Source organism: Camarhynchus parvulus, chromosome 6 (genome assembly GCF_901933205.1).
Source record: "Camarhynchus parvulus chromosome 6, STF_HiC, whole genome shotgun sequence".
NCBI classification, from domain to species: domain Eukaryota; kingdom Metazoa; phylum Chordata; class Aves; order Passeriformes; family Thraupidae; genus Camarhynchus; species Camarhynchus parvulus.
Genome location: NC_044576.1, coordinates 13,003,181 through 13,027,076, shown reverse-complemented (window position 1 = coordinate 13,027,076; position 23,896 = coordinate 13,003,181). Strand labels below are relative to the sequence as shown.

Below are 23,896 nucleotides of genomic sequence, written 5' to 3'. Positions count from 1 at the left end.
AGGTGGCTGCTCCCACTGGTTGAGTGTCAATGCAGAGGTATGCTGGGCTCATTAGGAACATTTTGGGGCAGAGAGTGGTAGGCCTAGAACCAGGGTGAAGGTTAGCCTTATGTTACTAAATATTTGAAGGCTCTGCACTAGTCGGAGACAGATTGGTTAGTTTATCTTCAATCAACATCATCCACACCTGGTCCAGCAATATCCAAGGGCATAGAATGTCAGGAACTACATTCATGTATTCAAAATATAATGCTGGAATACGTTCACACAGTACACACACGTGGAGTTATAAACAGAACTTGCAGACTGATATTAACTTCTGTTTCCATCGAATTCTTCACCCTAGTGTTGACATCAGAAGCTGGAAATTCTTCAGCAATATTGAGTGTCCCATCCTCACTGTCTCTGTACACTCTCTGTTATCCAGACTGTATGGCAGCCTATTTACAAAAGAATCACATTCCTAGACTTGCATTTTTGACAAATAACCTGAGGAAGCAGAACGTTTCATTTAATTTCAGACTTTTAAAATGTCATTGACTGCATGAATTTTAAAAGTTACACTACAAAACCTGTTCTCAAAGTCTGTATATTTCACAGGTGGCTGAATACACTAAGACTATCCACTAATTCAATTTCCTCTTCACAAGCCAGTGCAATGGACATTTTGCTGTCCTTGCCCTTTGGCTCTTCAGGAAACTGAGCAGTCAATTCTTACATTAATGAGAATACCTATGCACTAAACTCATTAATTAAAGTGTTTGAGGAGACCTCCAAAATTTAGACATCTTTCTAAATCTCACTAAGTACCCTTTTGTTATTGATTATTTTATCTCCATTCTACAGCACAGATAAATGAATGTCAGCTTTGTGCCAAATACAGTTTCAGTCATATCTTCCTACAAACTCATATAGAAACTTGACACATTTGAAAATGGTTTGGTGTGGAGATTTAATTTTCGTTACTGCAGCTAGTGTTAACAGCACAAACTACCATTCATTCTGAATATAATACACTTTTCTGCATTATGTTGTGAGATTTCCAGTTTCAGTAAATCACAAACTTCTGTGCCTATAGTAAAAAACTTTTCCCCTCAGTAAACTCAACAGAGTTTGGCTGACACAGTAGAAGGATGGATTGAGAACCTCTTAACTTTACCAGCAAATTGAAGACTGAGCTCTGTCATAGCTACATCCTAGACAATTTCTAAATGGATAATATTTGTCTAATGTTGTCTCTCCCTCATTCTTATGCCATGTTTTTGCTCCTGTTAAAACTGGGAAAGGTGGGGAAGTTAGAAGAGTAGAAGCATACTCATGCTCCTTTACATAAGAGCTTGTTTTTACTTCTCTACCTATTTCCTCCTCTAAGAATGGAGCAAAGAGGAAATATGTGTGCTAAACTAACCTGATTATGTAGACAGAGTACTTATTGTACAAACCTTTTGCCTACAAATCTCTCATTCACAGACTCATTCTAGGCTAAGCATTTTTCAGTGTCCAGAAATGAAGCTGTCACATGACTTGCACTGTGGTTATGTACGATGTGCTTCTTTCTCATAACTGAACAGACACATCTTCTCTGACATATTTTACTTGTTGCAAGCGGTTTGCAACCACTTCTACAGAGCTCTGGGTGCACACTGCTTATATGACTCCATGACATATGCTTAAATTAATGAATAGTTTCCTTGGAATGGAACACAAGCCAAGATGGTCATGTTGACCACCACTATTCAAAGGATGAGAATCATTTAAAAAAATAACAGGATAGTACTTGTGAGTAAATTATTCAATTTAAAAAGATTGTTCATGAGTTTGTTCAAGACAAAAACCATTTATGCTTTAATTTACAATCACTTAATTACAAGTCTCTCCTGAAACCAGGCATTACAATGTTTCAGATACTTCCATGCAGTGATTGCTTTAATGCTTATTTTATTAGACACCATCTGATGCAGCAACATTAAGACTTTAGCAGAATGAAAAAGTCTAATTCAAAAAAATTAGATTTCTCTTACAAAAGGTAAATATTTCTGTATATTAAATGTATTTCTACTTACTCACAAACTGCAGGGAAGGACAAACCCACAAAGGCACTAGACAGATATTCTGTATACATTTCATTTGCAACTCCTTCCAGGTAGTATTTCTGCCACGTATCCTCCTCAATCTAAAACCAAAGAAACAGATGCAGAGTTCTGAGTAAAAACCACAGCTTTCTTTTAAATTTACAAACAACTGCTTAAACATGAATCAGATTTTAGCACATAAGTCAGTACACTGCTATGGCAATTAACATCACTTATTTGTAAGCGATTTTCTAGAATGTTGGAAAATACCCGCAAAACAGAGTCTCTGTAGTCAGTAAATCAAGTATCATATGCAAAAATAATACACTGAATTCTTGCCAAGCACACTGAGCATGGGGTGAAATAAAGTTGTAGAGAGCATGAGGAAAAAGTTTCCTAATTTTCTCTTTTTAAAAATAGTAGAATCACAAAATGTTAAGGGTTGGAAAGGACCTTAAAGATCGCCTTGCTGCCATGGGGAGGACAGCTCTCACTAGACCAGATTGCTTAAGGCCTTATCCAACCTGGCCTTGAACACTGCCCAAACTGAGGCATCCACAACCTCCCTGGGCAACCTATTCCAGTGTTTAACTACTCTCACAGTAAAGAATTTCTTCCAAATAGCTAGCCTAAATTCCTCCTCCTAAGTTTTTGCCTACTCCTTGTCCTATCACTACAGTTCATAACAAAGAATCCCCCTCCAGCTTCTCTGCAGCCCCCTCCAGATACTGGAAGGTTTCTGCAAGGTCTCCACACAACCCTCTCTTCTCCAGGCTGAACAGCATCTACCTCAGGGGAGGTATGGGGTATCAGGAGATGGTTCTTCACCAGAGGGTAGTTGGGCTCTGGAACAGCTCCCCAGAGCAGTGGTCACAGCACCAGCCTGACACAGCTCGAGCAGTGTTTGGACAAAGCTCTGAAGTTCCTGGTGTGACTCTTGGGGTGTCCTGAAGAATGTCAGGAGTCAGACTCAATGATCCTGGTCAGTCCCTTCAAACTCAAGATATTCTGTGATTCTATGATTGTCTCAGACCAAAAAAATTCAGTTTTTCAAATTTCAGCATTCCAAGGATATTCTGACAGGACTTAATACAGTATTTTAGATAAGTTTGTGGTTTTATTCCACAAGCTGAATATTAATTTGGGATTCATCAATCTTTCTCTCATGTTGAACTAGCCAAAAGGCACTCTTTCAAAAAAGGGCTCTAAAGAACAGGAGGATGGAAACTTGTTAGGTAACCTGGTGAAATGTAAGTTGCAATGATTTTTTTCCTTTTTTTTTTTTTTGTGGGGTTTAGTTGTTTTGGTTTTTTGGGGTTTTTTTTGCATTTCGCCTTTTTTGGTTGGTTGGGTTTTTTTGTTGGTTTTTTTTTTGTGGTTTTTTTGTTTTGTTTTTTTGTTGCTGTTTTATTCCCTCCTCCAGTTGACAGGCTGCCAAGTAATCAGTTACTTTAGTTCTGGAGATGTAAACGACTGAAAGAATAAATTGCAATATGGAGATGTTCCAAATCATATACAGCCTGACAAGTGGGCTGCAAACAATCAGGAGAAATTTCTTCCACAGAAATTGTTTCACCATTCAGAGGCCATGTGGGATGGTAAAAAGGATTTGCATTGTGTTATTCCCCACCACACACAGAGAAGCCATATCACATTTTTTATGACCCTTGTATTTATAGGAAGCTTGCAAATGTTGCTGATCAGCAACTCTATATACAGAAGAGAGATAAAGTCCAGGCTTGGTAAAAAACTAAGACTAATGATAGCAAGGGCATGTTTGTAACTTTTGGTCTATTTTGTGGCTTTTTCTTGCATTGACACCACCTGGGGTTGGAAAAAATATACAAATACATTACATATCTCCCTTTTGACTTTCTTTCCTTGCTTTCTTTTCTTTAGGCAGATGGTTTTGATTTAGAGGAAGGAACTCCAGATCAGCGTATAGTTAAATACTCACCCTTAGTCAAGGACCAAGAAAGGACTGAAAAAAACCAAACATTCCCAAAGTAATGATCAACTTCCATAGATACCAGTTAGTGTTACACTAAACTTTGTTAAGTGATTGGAATGTTTAAGATATGATCTGTTAGAATACCACAAAATCTTGATTATAGAATTTAAAGAGTTGCTAATATTTGGGATGCTATAAAATATTATTATAAGATGATTGCAACAGTTGACTAAAGATGATCTTTCTGTTTTATCTCCACCTGAACCACAACATTTTCCCAGTGATTTCAAAGAGACAGATGGTCACCTGCCTAGGTCCGCACCTATCTTTCGTGAGGAAAAATACTTTAGGAGTCATTATGCTCTTCACTACTTTAAGCCATTGCGATGATATTTTGAAGTTTAGGTAACTGATGGAACCTATCCAGAATGGGCCATACTACCAAACATAATCTTCCTGAATCCTCTCTAGTACTGCAAACATTATTACCTCTCCCTAACTAAGTCACACTGCAATTTGGTCTCCAGATAGTCATAAAACAAATTAGCCACTGCTTCAATAGCCTATATGAAGAACAGCTGGAAAATGACATTGTGCAATACAAGAGAAGAAATGTAATTTTTATGTGAATCTTTTTTTAAGTCACAATATTCCTCTGCTCTCCTCTATCTTATATAAATCATCAACTACTTCTTTACTCAATTCCATTGTCTGTTGAAATCAAAGCTAACATATCCTTTGTGCTATGAACACTTTACAATCTCAGACAACTATTTCCATAGCTTTCTGTATGCACAGCTGATTTTTAAAATTTGTATAAAAAGACTGTATTTTATAAAACATCAAATATGCTAATTGAGATTAATTCTAATTTCAAATGAGATTTATGCACTTTTCCCATCAATACTAATGTAGAATTTTTTAGTGGGTCAAGGCAGAGGGAGTATCCTTGAATTATAATGACATCTAATTCTTTTTTAGATTCTGGTCTTGTTGGATTTGAACTGAAAGGCATACAGGCTCTACTTCTAATAGTTTCAAATATACAAAACAGGGCAAGATTTCTATCCAATCGTGAGGCAAAGGATAGATTGGTGTTGATGTGTTCAAATGATTGACTGAAAATGCAGTCCCATGGTAGGCTTTAGCCCAAGACAAATACAGTCATATCACAAGGACTGATACTATGTATACACAGCAAACAGTTTTAAACCACAATAGGTTTTAATTCCTAGAATCAATGATTTAAAAACACTACAGTTAGGAAGATCTTTACATGATCTCTGAAGATAAATGTATTTGGTAACAGGCTACATTTAATATTTGATCTAGGTCCTGTGAGTAGGATCATGCAATCAGTTTATTATGCAGCTTCCTGAAGAACCTCACAATAAATTGAAACATTGCATTTCCTTCTCACTCCCCTTTTTAAAGCCCTCCCACATGTCAAGGCATTCACTGTTCATTCTCCAGTTCTACACTTTGAAATATTCCAAGGCTGCCTAGGTGGTCAAAAATAAAGAACAAACAAGTTGACGTGTTCCATCAGTGTAGGTAAGCATCCAACTGATATGAATCTGTGATCTGTGTGGCTTTATTATGTCTCTCAGTCTGGACTAAAAAGGAATGTAAAGTGGGCATTGCATATGTGTAGGTGTGAGCAAAAGCTGCTGAAAGAGCCCACAAAACACTCCTGCCCTCACAATAGCTTAGAGGATAATAGAGACAGCTCTAGATAATTTTGATATTTGGAATGAGGTGTATGGGCTGCCTTACCCATAGAGCAAAGACAAAACTAATTTGGCTGTGGACTTGTGTTACACTCGACTACCACATTCCACATTTTATTAATTTACACAACAATACTAACTTGGCTTGTAGGTTGTAGATTGGCCTGTAGGATTGGTCTGTACAAAATTTAATCACTTCTGCTTATTACTCCATGTATCTGGTTTTTGCAATGTTTTTCATATAGACAGACTTCTGGTATGCACTTGCTAATTCAAACAATACAGAGCTTGCAGTACAGTATTTCCATCTTTTTCTCAGACTGTGCAAGTCAATAAAGAGCCCAAATTCCTTTTTTAAGACAACAGTAACAGTCTATGTTATAAGAAGACTGGATTATTAAAACACAGTTTACAGGTGTAATGTTTTGTGGGGCTTTTCCCCCTTAGCATATAATTTGGTGCAATCTATCTGTCTTTAAGTGTTTACAGAATATTAATCTTTTTGAGCTGATTTCCTTTTTGTTCAGTTCGGTGCCAAAAAGAATATAAAGAATTCCATATGATATTACATTGCTAAAACCAAAAGGAAAATATTAGGAACAAATATAATATTTTGAGGTTTCTTAGTTTGTTTTACTTCTAACACTGAGCAGACTGTTTACACAAATAATTTTGCTGTAAAGTAACCCATAATGAGTTAAATGTGTGCAATGTCACCATCAATCATGTCCATTTGTGTTTGACTGACCAAACATTTATGGCACATTAAATCACTTTCTAATCACGCCATGGAGGTGGAACAAACCCACATTTCAAGCTTTCATTAAAAAATACAGAAGTTTCCATACATTTTCCTGGCAATCTCCTGACTGGTGAGAGACTCCACTAATAATGTTTACCTAAGGAATTTATGAAGGTCTGACAGTACTTAAATTGAATGTTCTTAATGAAAAGGGGTGAAAGCTATTTTAGGGAATGGACATATTTCTCTCCAATAGAGTCCTCTTCAGCATTTCTAATCAATGTAGCTGCTCTTTTACAATGCACTGATGATTCACAGCCACTATTTATTAAGTTTTCTTTTTCAAGTTTTTAGAGTGAGATAGACATGAGAAAGATCATCCTTTCAGCTAAATAAACAAACCTTTTGTTATCACCAATAGGGTTAGTGTCACATAAAGAAATGTGTCTCAATTCTTGTACATTTATTTGGCTTCAGATTTTGAATTAGTCAGAGATCTTTGGAAGTGAAGATAGGCATTTTACTTGCCTAGAAAATTCACTCTTAATTATATGGCAAATATATTTTTAACCAGTATTAACAGAGTATTGCAATCTTAATGCACTCTCTTATGGCATTTTTTTCCTCTCAGTGCCGTGTGAAGGTGACATTTGAAGTCACACAATTTAAGGAATGTCTGCACACTACTCTGTTTATAACTGTATATAATCAGACACAAGAGCAAAATTGACAACAACAGCTTCCCCCAAATCAAATTTATTGCTATTTTTATGCTTATTCTGTGTACAGAGAAATACTAAAATGTAATTTGAGTAACACCTTGCAAAGCTGAGCCTTCAGCTTAAAACTGTTCATCTAATGAGATCTAATCTGTAACTGTACTGGAACTACTATAAAAATGTATTATAAAATAAGAAAACATACCTGGCTAAAATAATGGCAGAAGTGGTTAGATATAAGTTATGGAAACACGATACCTCTACATATCCAGGTTTTGACTTCTTTAAATGTTTTTAAATATTCAGGCCATAAATGTGTGTATTTCTAGTACAGTTCCCCCACAGTCAGACATTTGTACACTTTATCATTTTGTGCATCTCTCCACTTTCTCACTGATTTTAAAAATCAGTATTAAAATAAAGACTATTAAAATATATATTACATAATAGAGACACATATTTTATATATATAATATATAAAATAGATAATATATTAAAATTAATGAAGAATGAGGCTTCTGAGGATACCCATATATTTGGATCTCCTAAGGAGAAAACTGACCCCTTCTGATTTTGGAAAGACAGAAGGTGAGCAAACTTTTCCCATGAACTCTGCTGCAGAGCCTGAGTTCATACAAGAGGCTGCCTCATAACTGGCATACATTAGTGTGACTGTCACAAATGTTTGACTCCCCTGAGAGTCTTGGGTTACCACAGCAGGCAGCAGTGAGAGAGATCAGACTGGCAAGGAGAACGATGTTCATAAGAGATACAGTTTTCTTCTGGGACACAGATAGAAAGGATTAATATCCAATTGGAAATATGTTGAAGATCACAGAGAGATTCCAGGTTTGCTGAAGTAAAACAACGTTTTTGTTTGTTTCTTTCTTTCAGTTGGGTTTTTTTAGAACGTGAATAAAGACAAAGAGATTGTAACTGCAGGCAGTAAAGTGCAGAGCCCAGACCTGTTTCCATATTGAAAACTGGTCTTTTTTAATTAAATGTAAGAGTATGAAATATTTTTTCATAGCAGCCTACTGTCTTCTAAGGATACCTTCATAATAATGAAGTCAGAACTTTATAAGAAGCAAATAAAGACTCACTGTCCTCCACCAACATGTGCACCTCTAAGAGAACAGTCCTGGCTTTCTCATCTGAGGACATAAGGGTATTTTTATTTTTAGCTTACTCGCACAATGGAGTTGAAGTGGACCATGGCCTTCCTTTCACTCCAGTGTTTCCCACCCCACTAAGAACACTCATCAGACTGGAAACTGCCCTCCCTTATGTTCGGAATCAGTGTCCCTGAAACGCATCAGGAAGGATGCAATGATTGCTGCAATTGAAGCCTTGGTCCAGTAGCCAGTACAGCTGCCACAGAGGTCCAACTGGGCTACAATTTTGCAATCTAAGTCCAAAAGAGCTCTTAGACTGAGGAGGAGCAAACACATGAATGATGTTGTGGGAAGTTTGGGCCTCAGTTCTAATACATGTTCCTTATTTACTCACAGTCAGCGGTCCAGTAGTCTTTTGATGTAAAAGACGAAAATGACCAGTCCCTTTTTCTTGGCAATTTGTTGCTACATGGTACTTACATAAATCATATTTTTGTTTTAGCAGCAGCAACTTTTCTAATAGACAAACATGGGGTTTGTCTAAAATCAAGCAAAAACACAAAATGCCAAAAATATCTCCCCGGAAATGGATGATGATTTGGAAAATACTTTAAAGGCCAGACACTTGCTGAATGAAAATTAAAAAAAACCCACAAGTTGATAGAACCTAGTTTATTGCCCAGTTTTCAGCAAAAAACTTTTGCATGGAACTGTATGCTGATTGTTTTGGTATTACAAAATCTATTATTGTCTTTCTATCTGTTTCACATTTGAGCCATGTTCACTTTTTCAGCCTCTGACGAGTTAAATTGCAAACTAATATATTCTAATGAGAAAGGCATTACCTTTATGAATGACCTCATAGAGAAGAGGTTGGCTAACATTGTGGAAAGGCCCGGTGCCAGGCAGCTCTGGGCTATGAAACCCAGCTTCAGCTCAGCAAGACAGATGGCATCATCTCCCTCTTTCCAGTTCCAGCTTGGGATATTTAGTAGATGGGCCTGGAAAACAAACAAACAAAATATCCCACAGGTGAAGAACCAGAAACAGAAGACAGTTCTGAATGATTTTCTCTAGTAATACGTTGATTTTTTCTGAGTAGGCAGAAGCACTTCATGTTTTCCAGAGTTTAATTCTATGCTGAGAAATTTTCCACTCTTACCCACTACAGATAAAATGCTACACTTCTATGACATGCTGGCTGCGGCACTCTGTCAGGTCCATGCTCACACCTGAACAAGCAGAATGTTGTAAAGCTTTCTTTTCCTTCTGCATGTTCCTTTTCCAGCACTTTGAGCTACCATCTGACTGATGAGGAACACACGTAATACACAGGAAGCTAATACAACTTACATTACAACTTATGTGAGGCTGCAACCTTTAAAGGATACTAGAATTTTAAAATGCATACAACATCTTCTGTCTTTTCTATTTCATTTCTTCCACCTTGAAGAACAGTACTTGTGAAAAACCAACCCTTTTTTTTCCTAAGAATGCTATTTATAAGGACAGAATGAAGAAAATAACTGAGCAAGACACACCTGCAGTATTGAAACTGATAACTTAGATAAAGACAAATATTGTTCAGTTCCTGGCATAATTTCTGGATTTTCTCTGACATGAAACTTTTACATTTGTGTAGACACAAGGAAGCACAGAGTCTTTCTTCCTTGTTCCCCTTCCTAAGTTAATTCCACAGTTCAGCACCTTGATAAAAGCTATTCTTGAAGACATAACCATCAGAATAGCAAACAAACTGCAGTATGAAAAAAAAAACAACTTCCCCTCTGTGGCTGTTTAAAGCAGAGAAACTCCTTGCTTTTATTCTATACAAAAGACAGGCTTCTTCCATAACATGCAGGAAGAGCACATAACAAGCAACAGTAGTTGCTCTTGTTCTAGCAACAGGTTACAGGTATAAGGAGTTGTTATCAAACCTTCCTAGTGCCAGATTTATTGTGTATTTCATCAAATGAAGGTTTACCCAGTCATGCTTTTTCTCAAACATTGGGCAGTGATTGATTCTTTCAGAGGTAATAAAAGAAGCAGGCCACACATGAGTACTGTGTTACCTGATATATCCTTCCTAACCCTGTTAGTCAGCAGTTTATGGACTTCCTCATCTCAGGACTGAATAAATTGACTTCATTGTGTTTAAGGGTCACAAATTTACCATAAAACATTTTTTTCAAATTTCTTTCCAAAGTGGATTTATCATTTTGAACTTCACAATATTCTTAGTACCAAATCTCACAACTGGGCTATGTTTTATATTAAAAACCACAAATTTATCTATTTTGTACCTACTGCTTGGCAATTTCAGGTCTACATGGTCACGCTGAAATCAAAAAAAAATGACAATAACCTCCAGTAAGACAAGAAGAGCAGAACTTAGAGAACTGAAGCGGTGAAAGGTCATCTGGAGTCAGTATCAACTATGGACACTAGCTTTGAGAATTAGATCCTAACTCATAAATCTCAGATTTTGATGAAGTCACTTTCATATATAAATAAAACTAAAATACTTTGTAACTGGATTACATGACAAGGCTTATTAAGATGTTTTAGTTTGGAAAGAAAATGCTTGCTGTTACTGGGACTAGAAAAATTATGTATGAGTGAATGCAATGCAGTGAAAAACTCTAAGAAACACTGGCCACCACATTACCTTATTGTGGTACTGCAACATCTGAGTGATAATTCTTATCTTCGGATGATAATTCTTTATGGAAATAACTCTAAAAAGAAAAGGAAAAACCTATTAAAATAACTTTTAACTGATAGGTTATTTGAATAATGCAATCAAATACCTCTATTTTACCACCTTGTCAAGTCCCACAATTAAAACTGTACCCCTTTATTCATCTGCCTGTAAAGCAAACTGATTGACGCCAGACCTTTGAAATATTTACACATAGTCAAACTGAGGTAAGAATTAGTGGCTAGTACTAGAGAGCAATAAGCCTCAGGAAATATTCAGTTGAACTGTTTGCCCTTATGGAGTTTGCAGAAAAAGAGACTTGTTTTAGCAGCACTGTTCAGATACTCATTCCATTAGGAAAATAATGTAGTTGGAACTGTTACATCCTTCTCATCCTCAGGGACTATCTTTGTGCCTTTGAATCAACATACTTGATCAAGTTCCCAATGATAAATGCCTGAAGAAATCAATTTCTACCCCATCACATATTATTTCTTTATAGCTGGTAGATATTCATCATATCTAAATACCTTGAATAATGATTTTGTGCTACACATGCAAATTTATTAATATTGATGGATTAATCCAAAAACCAATATAAAACTGATAACTGAATGTGGAATCTATAAAAAAGGAGGCTACTTTCATAATCTGCACATTTTCTGCATTCTAAATTATTAATGAATCCAAGATATACTCAACTGTGTATAGATTTTAAGTGGCTTGAAAGAAAATTGTTTGAGAAATGCATGGATTGATATTGTACTATAAAAAAAGCATAGAGCAAAATTAAAGAGATGAATAACAAAAAAAAAAAGTCCTGTATTTAAAACCTAAAGGTAGAAAAAGAAGATAAAACAATGAAAAAAAATCTGACTTATTACAGAATCATCAGTCATAAGACTGAATGCCACAAGTGTTTTCATCGGTGTTTTGTAGAACATATCTTGTAAACTACTGGTCTGGCTTGTGCTTTTAAGCATATCAAAACTAGTACAGGAAACATAAAAAAATTGCATTCTTTTAACAAGTCTTTCTTCTAATTTTCCGTTTCTTGCTGAATTGTTTAATTAAACATTCAATTTTTTAAAATTAAATTGTGACAAAACACAAGAGAATTTCACTCTCACATCAAAAGTTTTTGCATTTTTTTACATTAAATATATTAAATCTACTAAGAATGCATCAATCTGCGACTAGAATATTTTTGATGTATTTATGCAATCAATGTCAAAAAAAAGTTTCTTGCACTGCAACTCAAACCATGTTTGTGAAATGAAACTAGGTGTATTTTAGCCTTGTGTCTTTCTCAGATAGGTACATCTCTTGCAACAGTGGTAGTTTTCCAGAAAAGCATTTCTTTATTTCTCCCCTTCCTTCAATACACAGCACGCAAACATCTGACAAGCCAGTAAAATCTAGAGAACAATGCTAGAGAACTTTTAGTCAATCACTGACTGAGATTTTAATTTTAAAAAGGGGACTGGTCTCATTAAAACTAGGATTGTATGAACAAAACAAAAAATGGAATGGCTTAGGTTTGTTGTAACTCTAGCTGCCATCTACAGACTGTTTCATCTCCTCCCTTCAGAGACTACAAGGAGGAAAGCAGGAGGAGATCTGGGGGTCCCTAATGCTGTAAATGCTTTGTCAATCAAACAAGCAATGATTGGTCTTCAGCATAAAAAAAGCAGGATGGGGACAGGAGAAACTGCCCTGTATCTTTGCTATGCCCTGAGCAGTGCGCTACTTGCAGGAGCAGCTCCACCACAGAGCAGCAGGAATGAAGCACTGAAGGTACTTCAGCCCCATCGTTGACACAGCCCTGCAGTGCATGCACTCATGCATGTATTGTTGCAACAACCTGACTGCATTCCCTTCCTCTCTGGTTTCAGCTAGAAATACTCAAACCCTAGCTCCTGCAAAATGACTAAGAGTGTCAAAGCCTCTCCTCCAAGTGTCTCTTCTGACACATTAAAGCAGACAGATGAAACAGTGGAGGTAGGAATTTAAGGTATTCTCACCTCTGGACTTTGGTGAGGATGTTTTACTTTGTCCTCAAAAAAAAAAAATCCTAGTGTTCTTTGAGTGCAACAGATCAGATATAAAATTTTAGCTAATCAGAGTTAAGGACCAAAAAGCTATTAAAAACTGCAGAGTTTACCTCATAATATTGGAGGCATCTTCAGCATCTGGGTCAGCGCAGTATTTATTGGCAAGGATTAGGCACGCATCTGCTGACTCTATCTGAGACACCAAAGAAAAAGGAAACATATAAAGCAACATCTCTTTTCAGCTCTTCCTTTCTCATAAACTATCAGGGAATCCAGCACTGGCTGCATGAGTGTGAGTGCCAGTTCTCAATATTGCTAATCAAAAATGTTTCTAGGCTAACATGAGTTCATGACAGTGATTATGACCATTCTCGTGCACACAGAGAATTTCTTGAAACTTGCTTATGATGACCAGAGCAGGTCAGCAGCTCCACTGACAACTCTTACTCTGTATCAGCTGAGCCACAAAGGTGGTAATGTTAATCTTTTGTAACCAGATACTGGAATTTAGACTTTTAAATCCATCAGAAGTTCCTGTTGCATCAGTACAGTGCTCCCACAAGTCCTGCAGCTCTGTTTGGGAATTTAAGTACCTTCCTATTCAAGACAGGAAGAGGTGGCTGAAGTGATTTAGAATCTGAGCACTGGATTTAGAAAGCAAGAGGAGGACAGCTGATCTATCTACAGGACCTCTAGATTCACACAAACCTGAGCTTTACAGAACTCAAAGCAGATGACAAAAGTATTTACCAGTGTATACAACCAAATATCAACACAAAGAAGGGTGGAATACAGAACACAAAATACATGAACACATGATTTTATGATCATAATTAGGACATGCTCTGATGAACTGAAACAGTGTGCATTAGCCTACAAAATCTTAAGCAATTTCTGCAGTCAAAATGGACAAAAGACATGATTAGTGTTCCAGAAAGTGTAAATTACACAGTACTAATAAAATATTCTTGACTTAAGCAGCCAGTTACATTCCATTGCAAAGAAAAAGAAAAAGAAATTAAAAAGTAAATGATGTATCTGACAACCTGATTTTTCTTTAATTTTCTTTTTTTTAAAGCTTCATGCTTTAAGAGAATGAAATAATTTACCATTTAGAAATTCTAGAAAATAAATATCTAAATAAGTAAAACTATCTAAGTTTATTTACCAAAAATCTTAACTTGCATTTTTCTTTCTGGATTCTAGACAACAGAAAAAGGGTTTGGAGGGCGAAAAAATACTTTTAAATTGTTCTGAGAAGTTAAGACAACAGCACTTTAAGCAATTACTGTAAGACAATATCTTGCTATATCAAACATTAATGTAAAATACACTTTTGAATGAAACATCAATGAAAAATTCATGAAGTGTTCAATGGAATGGCAGACAATGTATCTTAAGTCACTGTTGCTGTAGCTTTGAAGATTTAAAGATATGGGGAAAAAAAAGGTTTACCAGTATAGATATTTAAAATAATAGAAACGGAAAAACATTCTTTTGTGGTTATATGAAGAAGGGCTTTAGTGTTTGGTTTTTTTCCCAAATAATGCAAGGAGTACTTGGAAAAAGGTCAATTAGCAGAACAGAACAACAGAGCTGTTACCTTCACTCTCGCCAGGTCATGGGGATTAAGGACTGAACCCTGATAAAATTCCACCTGAGTGAAGTGTCGTTTAAAAAGAGCTTCCAGCTCAAGGTTAGGGGAGATACTGCAGTGGAAAGAGGAAGAAGAACACAAGAGCAAATGAGAGGTCAAATTCCATAACTGCTCCATTTTCTGCATTTACAAACCCACCTATTTATTTGTTTTAGATATTCAGACTTCAGCTGATGCTTTTTCTATGGCAGGGAAACAGTATTCCTTACTCAAAAGATGAACACTACATTGCTTTCACTGCCTTACTTGTATCTGCAGTGCTCCTGGCCCACCTTGTGCTACTCTCCACATTCACTGCTCGTACATTTCCAAGGGATGTGAATCCAGAAATATGGGTGCAAGCATTTGAAAACCTCCTCTCCCAGTGTTCCACCCAGAAATTATGTAGTACCACAACCATCCTCTGCATGTCCCTACCATTCCCACAACAGCTGACTGTGTTGAATAAAACAGCCCAATGCAAGATCTCTAAAATCAGAAAAAGAAACCAGACAGGGACTCTGAGGCCTCTATGAGCTACAATTAAAACAAACATAATGATGCCATGACTTTCTGTCTCATTTTATTTTGCCAGAAACAAAAGAAAAATTAAATTTATTACAGTCAATTACATAACATGGCACCAACCTTGTAAATATGTTTTCTGGTGCCACTCATTAAAACGGAAGGAATTTAATAGCTACAGGCACGAACAAGCAGCAAGGTGCTAAACTCATTTTAAATGAAAGTGCAGTTTCCTGATTCCTATCACTACACATTTTCGCTGTGGAAATCTTGATCCCTGATTTCCTCTCACAGTCACTAGTTGTTACATGGAGAGGAAATAAAAAAAATGAGGTAGTTACTTTAGGATGTCATCTCTAGTTCAAATTCAAAGGACTAGATGAAAAATTGTGGAAGTACTGCTGATGCTTAGTTTTCAGCTTTCACTGTTAAATCATCAAAAATTATACCCTTAATTTCCTAATCATTTGCTTTGACAAGTGCAGAATGCATTGTTGAATGCAAAAAAAAAAAACATTTATAAGTTGCAACTCTTCTAAACAGATGCCATTACAGAACAGAAAAGATACTGTCTCCTATCATGTGGCTTTTTCTAGCAGTTCCTCCCCAGGCATGGCTATTTGGAATTGTATTAGCTACTAAACTATTATTAACTTACACATCATGTAGAGCATGAAAGAAACATCAAACTCATTAAGACACCTTTCCAAATTCCACATAAGAAAAAGGCAAGATTATATGTGTGTGTAGGTATGTGTATAAAATGGAATAAAGTGCAGTACTGATTATCACCATGAATAGAATTTCATTTCTACTGTCAATACATTTGTAAAGTATCTGCTATATTAAAAATGAAACTGCATCTACATTTTTCATATTGTAAATACATACAAACGTTTGTACAACATACAGTGTTTTTCATTAGTTTTACTGATATAATTATTTTTGGCAGTTTCCCTAGGAATATATACCACTAAAAAAAAATATCGGATGCATTTTATTTCCATTTCAATATTTTTTATTTCATAACCTGATCCCCTCTTCAACTATGCATTTAGCTATGTACATCACAGACAACACAACCGGGTCTGAAGTCTGTCCGCTTGAAACAAATATACTTACTAGGGGGTAATGGAAAATGCAGGGAAAAAAAACCTTTTTCTCAAGCCATATTTTTAATAAACATAAATGCAAATATTAATCTTATGGTTATTTGGAGCTTTAAATATTCTCTGTCTTCCCAGAAGATGCAGCTTAACCTTACGAGTTTTGGTAAGAGATGATAAGACCAATGTGGAAAGATTACTCACTTATGCAGAAAGACGATTTCTACATTGACATCATCCCTATCCTTGTGCAGGAAGTCCTTCAGGAAGTTCGACACACTTTCAAGTGTTATGTGACCACAGACAACTATGTGCCTGTTACAGAAAAATCAGAGTTAATCTTCCAAAGAAGGCAAAATAAGCAAGCAAGCAGAGATAGAAATAACTTATTGAGAAAAAAGAGCATTAGTCTCCTTGATGTTTCTCTAGATCCTATTCCACAAAGTCAGAGAAGAAAAATACAAATTAAAAAAGGTTTTTTGCAACTGCAAATACATCCATGTACACACTGTCACCTGTAAAGCCATTTGCCCAGGTTGTATTACACATTTAACAATAAGTAGGATCAGTTATATATTTATGTTTATGCATTGTATTAACCAGACCCTTTCAAAACCATATTTCCTCATTTTACACATCTTACTCAATATTTTTAACTCCTCTAATGAGATTTACTCTTTAAGTTTTTGGGTTATGACAGCAAATGTCCCTAAAATGATTCAATATTTTTCCATACTTGAAGCAAACTTTTATGCCAAGGAAGGTAGTGCAAAGCTTTCCAATTACAGGCCATAAGTGGCAAGAAATCTTTTTCCTACCATAAATCCTAGAGGAAGAGTACTTTACAGCAAAAGTCATTGCTTACTATTATCGCTTTTTTGGCAGAGCAGAGTGTGTTAAACATTTATTTTGAAATATGATAACTCCTTTTACATGAGTATTCAGACATCACCAGGACTCAAATGCAATTTTAGAAATAGCGACAATCTAAAATTTCAAATGTTTAATTTGATTTAACAGGCAAGAAGTAGAAGTTTACAAGAGACTCTGGCCATGCTAGTTTGTATTTAACATAGGACTTGATATATGAATGTTTATTGCTAAACTTGCTAGGCATAGTTTCTGCTTTGCCTTTTTTTTTAAACATAAGTTTTAGGTGCAATAAATGTCCTTGGACTGCAAACACAAAAACCAAAAAAACACAAGTTAAAGCTTTTCCATTTTGTGAGATGGTAAGCACAGTATCAGAAAACAAGACATAAAATATATCAGGTCAGCTCTTTCTCCTTTGGCCAAGGGGTGCTCTGGAGGTTCCTCTTTTACTCTTCATAAACAAAATCTATAAATTCCCTTGCCATATTGAAAAACATGACTTAAGAATTTAGACATTTTTATTGATGACAGGTATTTAGGAGGCCTAAGATTTTTGTTAAGTAGTAGTTGTCATTGGTACACATATCAGACATGAAACTGGTTTAATATTCCAATGGGAATCCATACTGTATGATCGTGAGGCTGCAAAATAAACCTTTTACAAAGAATCAAAAGCTTATCAGGAGCCATATTCTAACAAAGATAGGCTAATCCATCCTCTCCCATATATATTTAACATTCTCAAAATGAATTTGAGAAATATGAAAAAATGTGAAAATATTTCAAATATGAAAAATTGGCACAGATGTACACAGTTGATTCCAACTGTGATTCTACATAATTGGAATGCTCTATGGTAACTAATTTTTCCCAATCCTAGTATTGACATAATGATCCATTTACTAAAAATCCTCCAGCTTCTTATAAAGTAAACAAAAATGGAGGCAGAAAATCCAAAGCTACTACAGAGACGAACTGTTTCAGTAAGGAAAACAATGAAATGAGCAAAAGTTAAAACATCTAGATTTTTGGCATGAGATAATTGAGAACATACATTTAAACCATGTAAATAGCACTGTAAATGAAAACAGATCCACTCTGAATGGAATTCTTTAAAAAGGATCTTTGCATGGTTCTTCCTTCACAGGACACAATACAAAAGGCAAATTTTTTGCCTGTTTATTTTGCAAGAAACATCCATTTTATTGGAATAAGTATAAAGAACTTGAAAAGACTCACTCCAACTAGTCTGTTTTAATAAATCAACAATAATAAATACAAAATTCTGTTCAGGATTCAGTTGAATACTTGGTGTTCACTTGTCAAGTATCTAAAGGAAGTGGGGTGCATATTGCTCTAGATGCCTCTATAAAATTATGATATTTATATCAAATACATATGCTCAGATCTTTTCATGGTATTTCTGCTTAGCATTCTGCTCATTCCTTCATTTACTGACCATCTAAACTCTTTATATACCAGCAGCAGGCTGCTCTGGTTGAAGCAGGCAGCAGCTTGTAAAGTCTAGCAGGTTTTGTTCAAAGAAATGATGGATGTCAGTCATGTTTTCTTACTAAAAAAAAGTCAATAAATGTCAACAGACACTGTATATGTCTTCTGCTTGTCTATCTGTTAGTGATATGCATTCTTAAACATACCAGTTTACAGTACATTTCTAGATGGTTGTGCTTTTCATGATTTACCAAACATTACTCAGGATTCTGATAATTCACCTCAAAACGTCATGTGTGTGCTTCTGTGTCTTTCTCTTATTTCGACATAAACTGCCCTCTCAGATTAATTCTGTTAGAGTAGTAAGTGCTCTGCATCCACAATCTGAAGTGTTTCCCTTTCTTTTTCACAGAAGACTTGAGTCCAAACATGATAGTCCTCTAATCATCTCTTACAAAGCCAATGTGTACCGTAAAAAAATTATTAAACAGTAATCTAATTTCTCAATCTGATTCTCCCATCAGGCTCTATAAATCTCCTAGTTAAAAGGAGACAAGCAGAATATATTAAAGGATATAGCAAACTGACTGTCAAGCAAGTTTAACATTTTTTTCTCCTGCAAAAATCCACTTTTGTCCAAAAGTGGATTTTATTATTCTCTTTATTCCTGAAGGATTTAAAATCCAAGAAGTGTTGTAGTTACTAGGAAGTGCTGCAGAAACTAGAATATGTGTCAGCATTAAAAGTGCACAAGCATAAGGCCATACTGTCAGAGGAGATGTAATTGAAGTACGTGAAAACATATCTCAGGTACCTTGAATTTCTGTAAATTGGACCTGATAGGTTCAACTGTCAGCTATTTAGGAACCAGGGTGTATTTGTGCAGCTGCTGTGCTTAATTCTGACAGAAAATATCTGTTCTTTCAACCAGGTTCCATGCCTTTGGATTCTCCCTTAATTCAAGAATAAAGAAAAAGGGATCAGGTAACACCAGGAAGAACTCAGAAAGCTCCATTCAGTATGTGGGGCACAGTACAAATCACTGGAACCCTACTGGACCCTACATCAGATTAATACAAATACAAAATTGTTAATGCCAGGCATTTGAAATTTCTTCTGATGTAAATATTAAGTCACGTTGTGACCAATACAAGAGTGCATTTCAGCTCCTTTAATCCAGGATAAATAGCACACTTCTTTGTTTAAACTACACGTTAAAGCTTTCATCCAAGTCTGCTTGCAATGGCATGCTATCCTCCATGACTCACTCTGGCCTGCTTTGTTTATTTAAACTTTGCTCAGCTACAGCTAGATTAATTTATCTTGCATTTTTATGATCATGACCTAAGGAATTTTGCGATGTTTCTCTATAAACCAATTTAAAAGTTAATATTCTTTGTTTGATGCACACCTCCAAACCAGCCATAATAAAATGAAAGTACAGTGATTTGTTTCTTCCAGGATCTGGATTAGTGGGGACTTCCACTACAGCTTAAAATGAATATTCATACTTTCATTCAGTCTGAATGGTAATATTATTTAGAGTATTTCTGCTTTTATGAAAAATACTACAACATTAAGGCACAACACACACTTATCACCAGAAGACAAAAGTGAGCAGTTTACTATGAACAGAAGAAAAAAACTGCGGAATAGCATGCACAGGGAGCCCATACTGGAAAGCTTACAGTCAAATGCAGGGGCAATCTACACCTCCAGCATTAGCATCTCACTTGCAAACAGACCTCAACGGACTGTTCTAATCCCTCCAAACCCTGGATTTCGTTTTTGTAACATTTTGTGTGGCAGATATCTCACGTACAAGCCATCCTGTTTTACTTCTGAATTCAACTGAAAGTAGTTTCTATTAAATACATTGTTTTCTCCCATTACTACTCATTTTCAAATCACCTTACATGTTTTTTAAGTGCTCAATGAGTCAAAAAATAATTAAATCCTTTGTAAGCAATGCAGGAGTTAGGAAAGGATCTTCATATTTTTGAGCATTTCATCCATGAGCAGAGCCAGTGCATTTCTTTCCACAAAAATCATCCCAAAATGTCACGAGTAATTTTCTGCAACAGAACCTGAGTGAAAGCAAGAAGTCTCTAAAATTTGCTGAACAATTCATCACTTCTGCCGTCTCACATTACGCAGCCTGGAATGCCATACTGTACAGTTTGTAGAATATGGTAGATCAGCAGATGTATAAACCAGATTCAGTCTTTCTTGAGTCAAAATTTGAACAGCGTCTACTGCTATGTGGTGCCAAATCCAAGAGGGTTTTTTCAAAGTTTAAGCAGAGAAAATGAACTTTAAAAACTTCAATTGGAAATATAAAAGAAGCGCTGTTATTGCAGGAATGGAATGTGGTATGAGACCTCAAATGCACATTTTAAAGTCATAATGTTCTTATATGTCACTTCCCACATTTCCCTTCTTTCTTTCAAAAGAATGGATATAGTTTAATATGCACACAAAATTGAAAAAAAGAAGTTTCTCCTATTTCTTCTATCTGTCAGTCTATTTAACACTCATCAGATTTTCTTCATCACTAAGTAAAATTTCATTTGAAAAAGTGGGATTAGAAGAACGGCTAGCAGATGGGAAATAGAGACACCCCTGGGATCATAATGTAATCCATGTCACATTCTCCTATTACATTCTCATCCCACTGAAAAAATAATATCTTACATATTGCATCAAATTATTTAATATAAGAATTTAATGTCACTTTCTTTGGAGCTATGCCTCTCATTACTGCAGTAAATGGACCTTTCCTTTGGTTAAGCCTAAACTTTTCTTTTTTCTAATTTGTAATGAAATTCAAATGTCTAATGAGTTCAATATGACCTGTCAAATTATCTGTTTGTCTTTCTGTTTACCATATCTATCTGTCTACAGTTTTTATTTTCTTCTGTGAAGTTTAGTTATTGAATCCCATGTTTCCTTCTGGAAGGAATTTCTAACAGATGATTATTCCTGTTGATATGTTGATGATTTGGTAATTTATGGCTTGTAAATTTAAGAAATCTGTAGAAATGTCTGGGAAACAGAGCAGATCATGAGAGAAGAGAAACAGGAGGTTCTAATACCTTTTACAGTAAAGGACTGGGATTTCATTAAAATGCATTTTTAATCTTGCATATTAACTACAATAATGCCTCTGGATAACTTATTTTTACATCTTTTAAATCTGTAATGAAGTCTAGCATAAACCTGTACAATGGTGACAAAGCAAGCAGTTTATATAAACATATCCAGAGCCACAGAATGGGTCAGGTTGGAAGGGACCACAGTGGCTCCTCTGGCCCAACCTCCCTGCTCAGCCAGGTCAGTGCTCTCTCTGCCACACCTACTCATGCAAAGCTGTGTTCTGCTTTCTGCCCTCATAAAGACTTTGCATCAGATTGGATAGCAGGATTGCATAAAAAAGACAAAATAATTTAGTCCATGGAATTAGAAGTCATTAATTCAATGTAAAGACTGAAAAAATCAGTAAATTATCCAGGCTGAGTTCATCAGTTTACAAATGTTCTTTCCATATGCTTTCTAGAGCTTTGTGCATGCTGATTTACAATGAATTAATATCTTCAACTGGAAAATATTTCACAGTGTTAAAATCCAGTCTGATTGTATACACACACAAATACAGAAATGGAACAAGAACAATCTTGATTGAAAAGTAAATTAGTAAATACAGAATAAATTTTGTAGATATACTGGTATAGGTATTTTGATATAAATGCAGCAGTAAGTACTGCTGTTCATTTAATAGCTGAAGATGAAACTTCAATGAAAGACTATAAAGACATTCTTGTTTCTTAGAAGTCTCCTTACAATAATATTATAAAGCAGAAATTATAACTCAATTTAAAATCTAAAAAATTCCCTGAGGACTTTCACAACTAAATGAACCTATTATCCAGTAAGTTTGACCAGTGATAACTGTCTACAAACTACGTTTATTTGCAAAGTTTCTATGTATGGGTCTCATCTAAAACAAAAATAAGGTTCTTTATTATGCAAAATGAATCCTGTACAGTTTATGATCCTCTGAGGACTTTATTGGCTGAAAAGCAAAATGAAACGTAAGCTCAAATTTGATGTGTTTGTTATTTCTCTTCTTTAATTAGTGAAGTTTATATCAATAATTTTTATGCCTACATTCTAGCTCCGTTATAGTTACAATTCCATAGCAAGGCTCTCTGTACTATTTAAGTCATTTAGTGTAAAATTCAAAACATACATAATCATAAATTGGTTTTAATTTCTGACCTAAATGTTTAATAATCATGTTATTACACACACTAGGTTTAGGAGGCAACATGTTATGCTGTTTCCTGGCACGGCTGCTAGCTGGGGTTAAACCACAATAATGTATAAACATATATATAGATGTAACAAAGCAGATTCCATGTATTTATCTATTTTGTACAGAGTTAAAAAGTACACACATTTTCTGTTTCAAGGGCTGCAACTATATCTTTCACCAAAATTCAGATGTTTTCATATTGGAAATGTATTTAATCTGGAAACTTTCTGACATTAGAAATAGAACAACTGTAGTTTCTCATTATTTTTGCTGCCAGAATCTATGCTTGGTTGCTCAACTAAAGACCTTATACCGCTAATTACTACCACATGCCCATATCCCAGGCAAAGGAAAACTTATTGGTTCTGACAATCCATTCTCTCAACACTGAATTCCAAATGAAAACTTCAATTTTGGCCAAACATAACATTTCATCAATCTTGTTCTACTGACTGCAAAAGCAACATCAAACAAGGGGTCCTAATGGCTTTTTACCGTGCAGTTCTCAAGCTTAGATTCTCTGATGAAAGACCCACATGACCAAAGGACATCTTTAAACTACTCAGTAATTAATAATTGAACCAGAAAACAATGCACAAAGTAAATTGAACAGTTTTTACGCTGATGACAGAGATGAGTTTCAAGCAACAAATTATATGAGCAGCAGAGATCAGCAGAGAAAGCACTGACAAAGTGAGATAAAAACAGACAGACAGTGCATACAAAGAAAGACCAAAAAAAAAGTGAAAAAATAAAATTAAGCACGCCCCAAAGCTAGCAGAAGCCTGTAATCTGAAGTTGAGCTTTTCAGGATGTGGGGTTCTGACTGAAGATCAGGTCCAAATTTAGAGACATCTGAGCAACGCTGGGTACTAGTGACAATGTAGAAGAGGAGGAACAAACCC

General features: G+C 35.5%; 1 protein-coding gene across 12 annotated transcripts in view; it reads right to left on the bottom strand.

The window, feature by feature from the left end:
- The window catches only part of KCNMA1 (potassium calcium-activated channel subfamily M alpha 1), a 402,729-nt gene that overhangs the window by 117,634 nt on the left and 261,199 nt on the right, over positions 1-23,896 (bottom strand). For all 12 annotated transcript variants that reach the window (XM_030950724.1, XM_030950723.1, XM_030950725.1 and 9 more), the window contains 6 exons: positions 16,556-16,666; positions 14,688-14,793; positions 13,195-13,277; positions 10,998-11,067; positions 9,175-9,330; positions 2,064-2,173 (listed from right to left, as the gene is read on the bottom strand). In XM_030950724.1, coding sequence (XP_030806584.1) covers positions 2,064-2,173; positions 9,175-9,330; positions 10,998-11,067; positions 13,195-13,277; positions 14,688-14,793; positions 16,556-16,666 — 636 coding nt within the window. The remainder of the gene's footprint in view (positions 1-2,063; positions 2,174-9,174; positions 9,331-10,997; positions 11,068-13,194; positions 13,278-14,687; positions 14,794-16,555; positions 16,667-23,896) is intronic.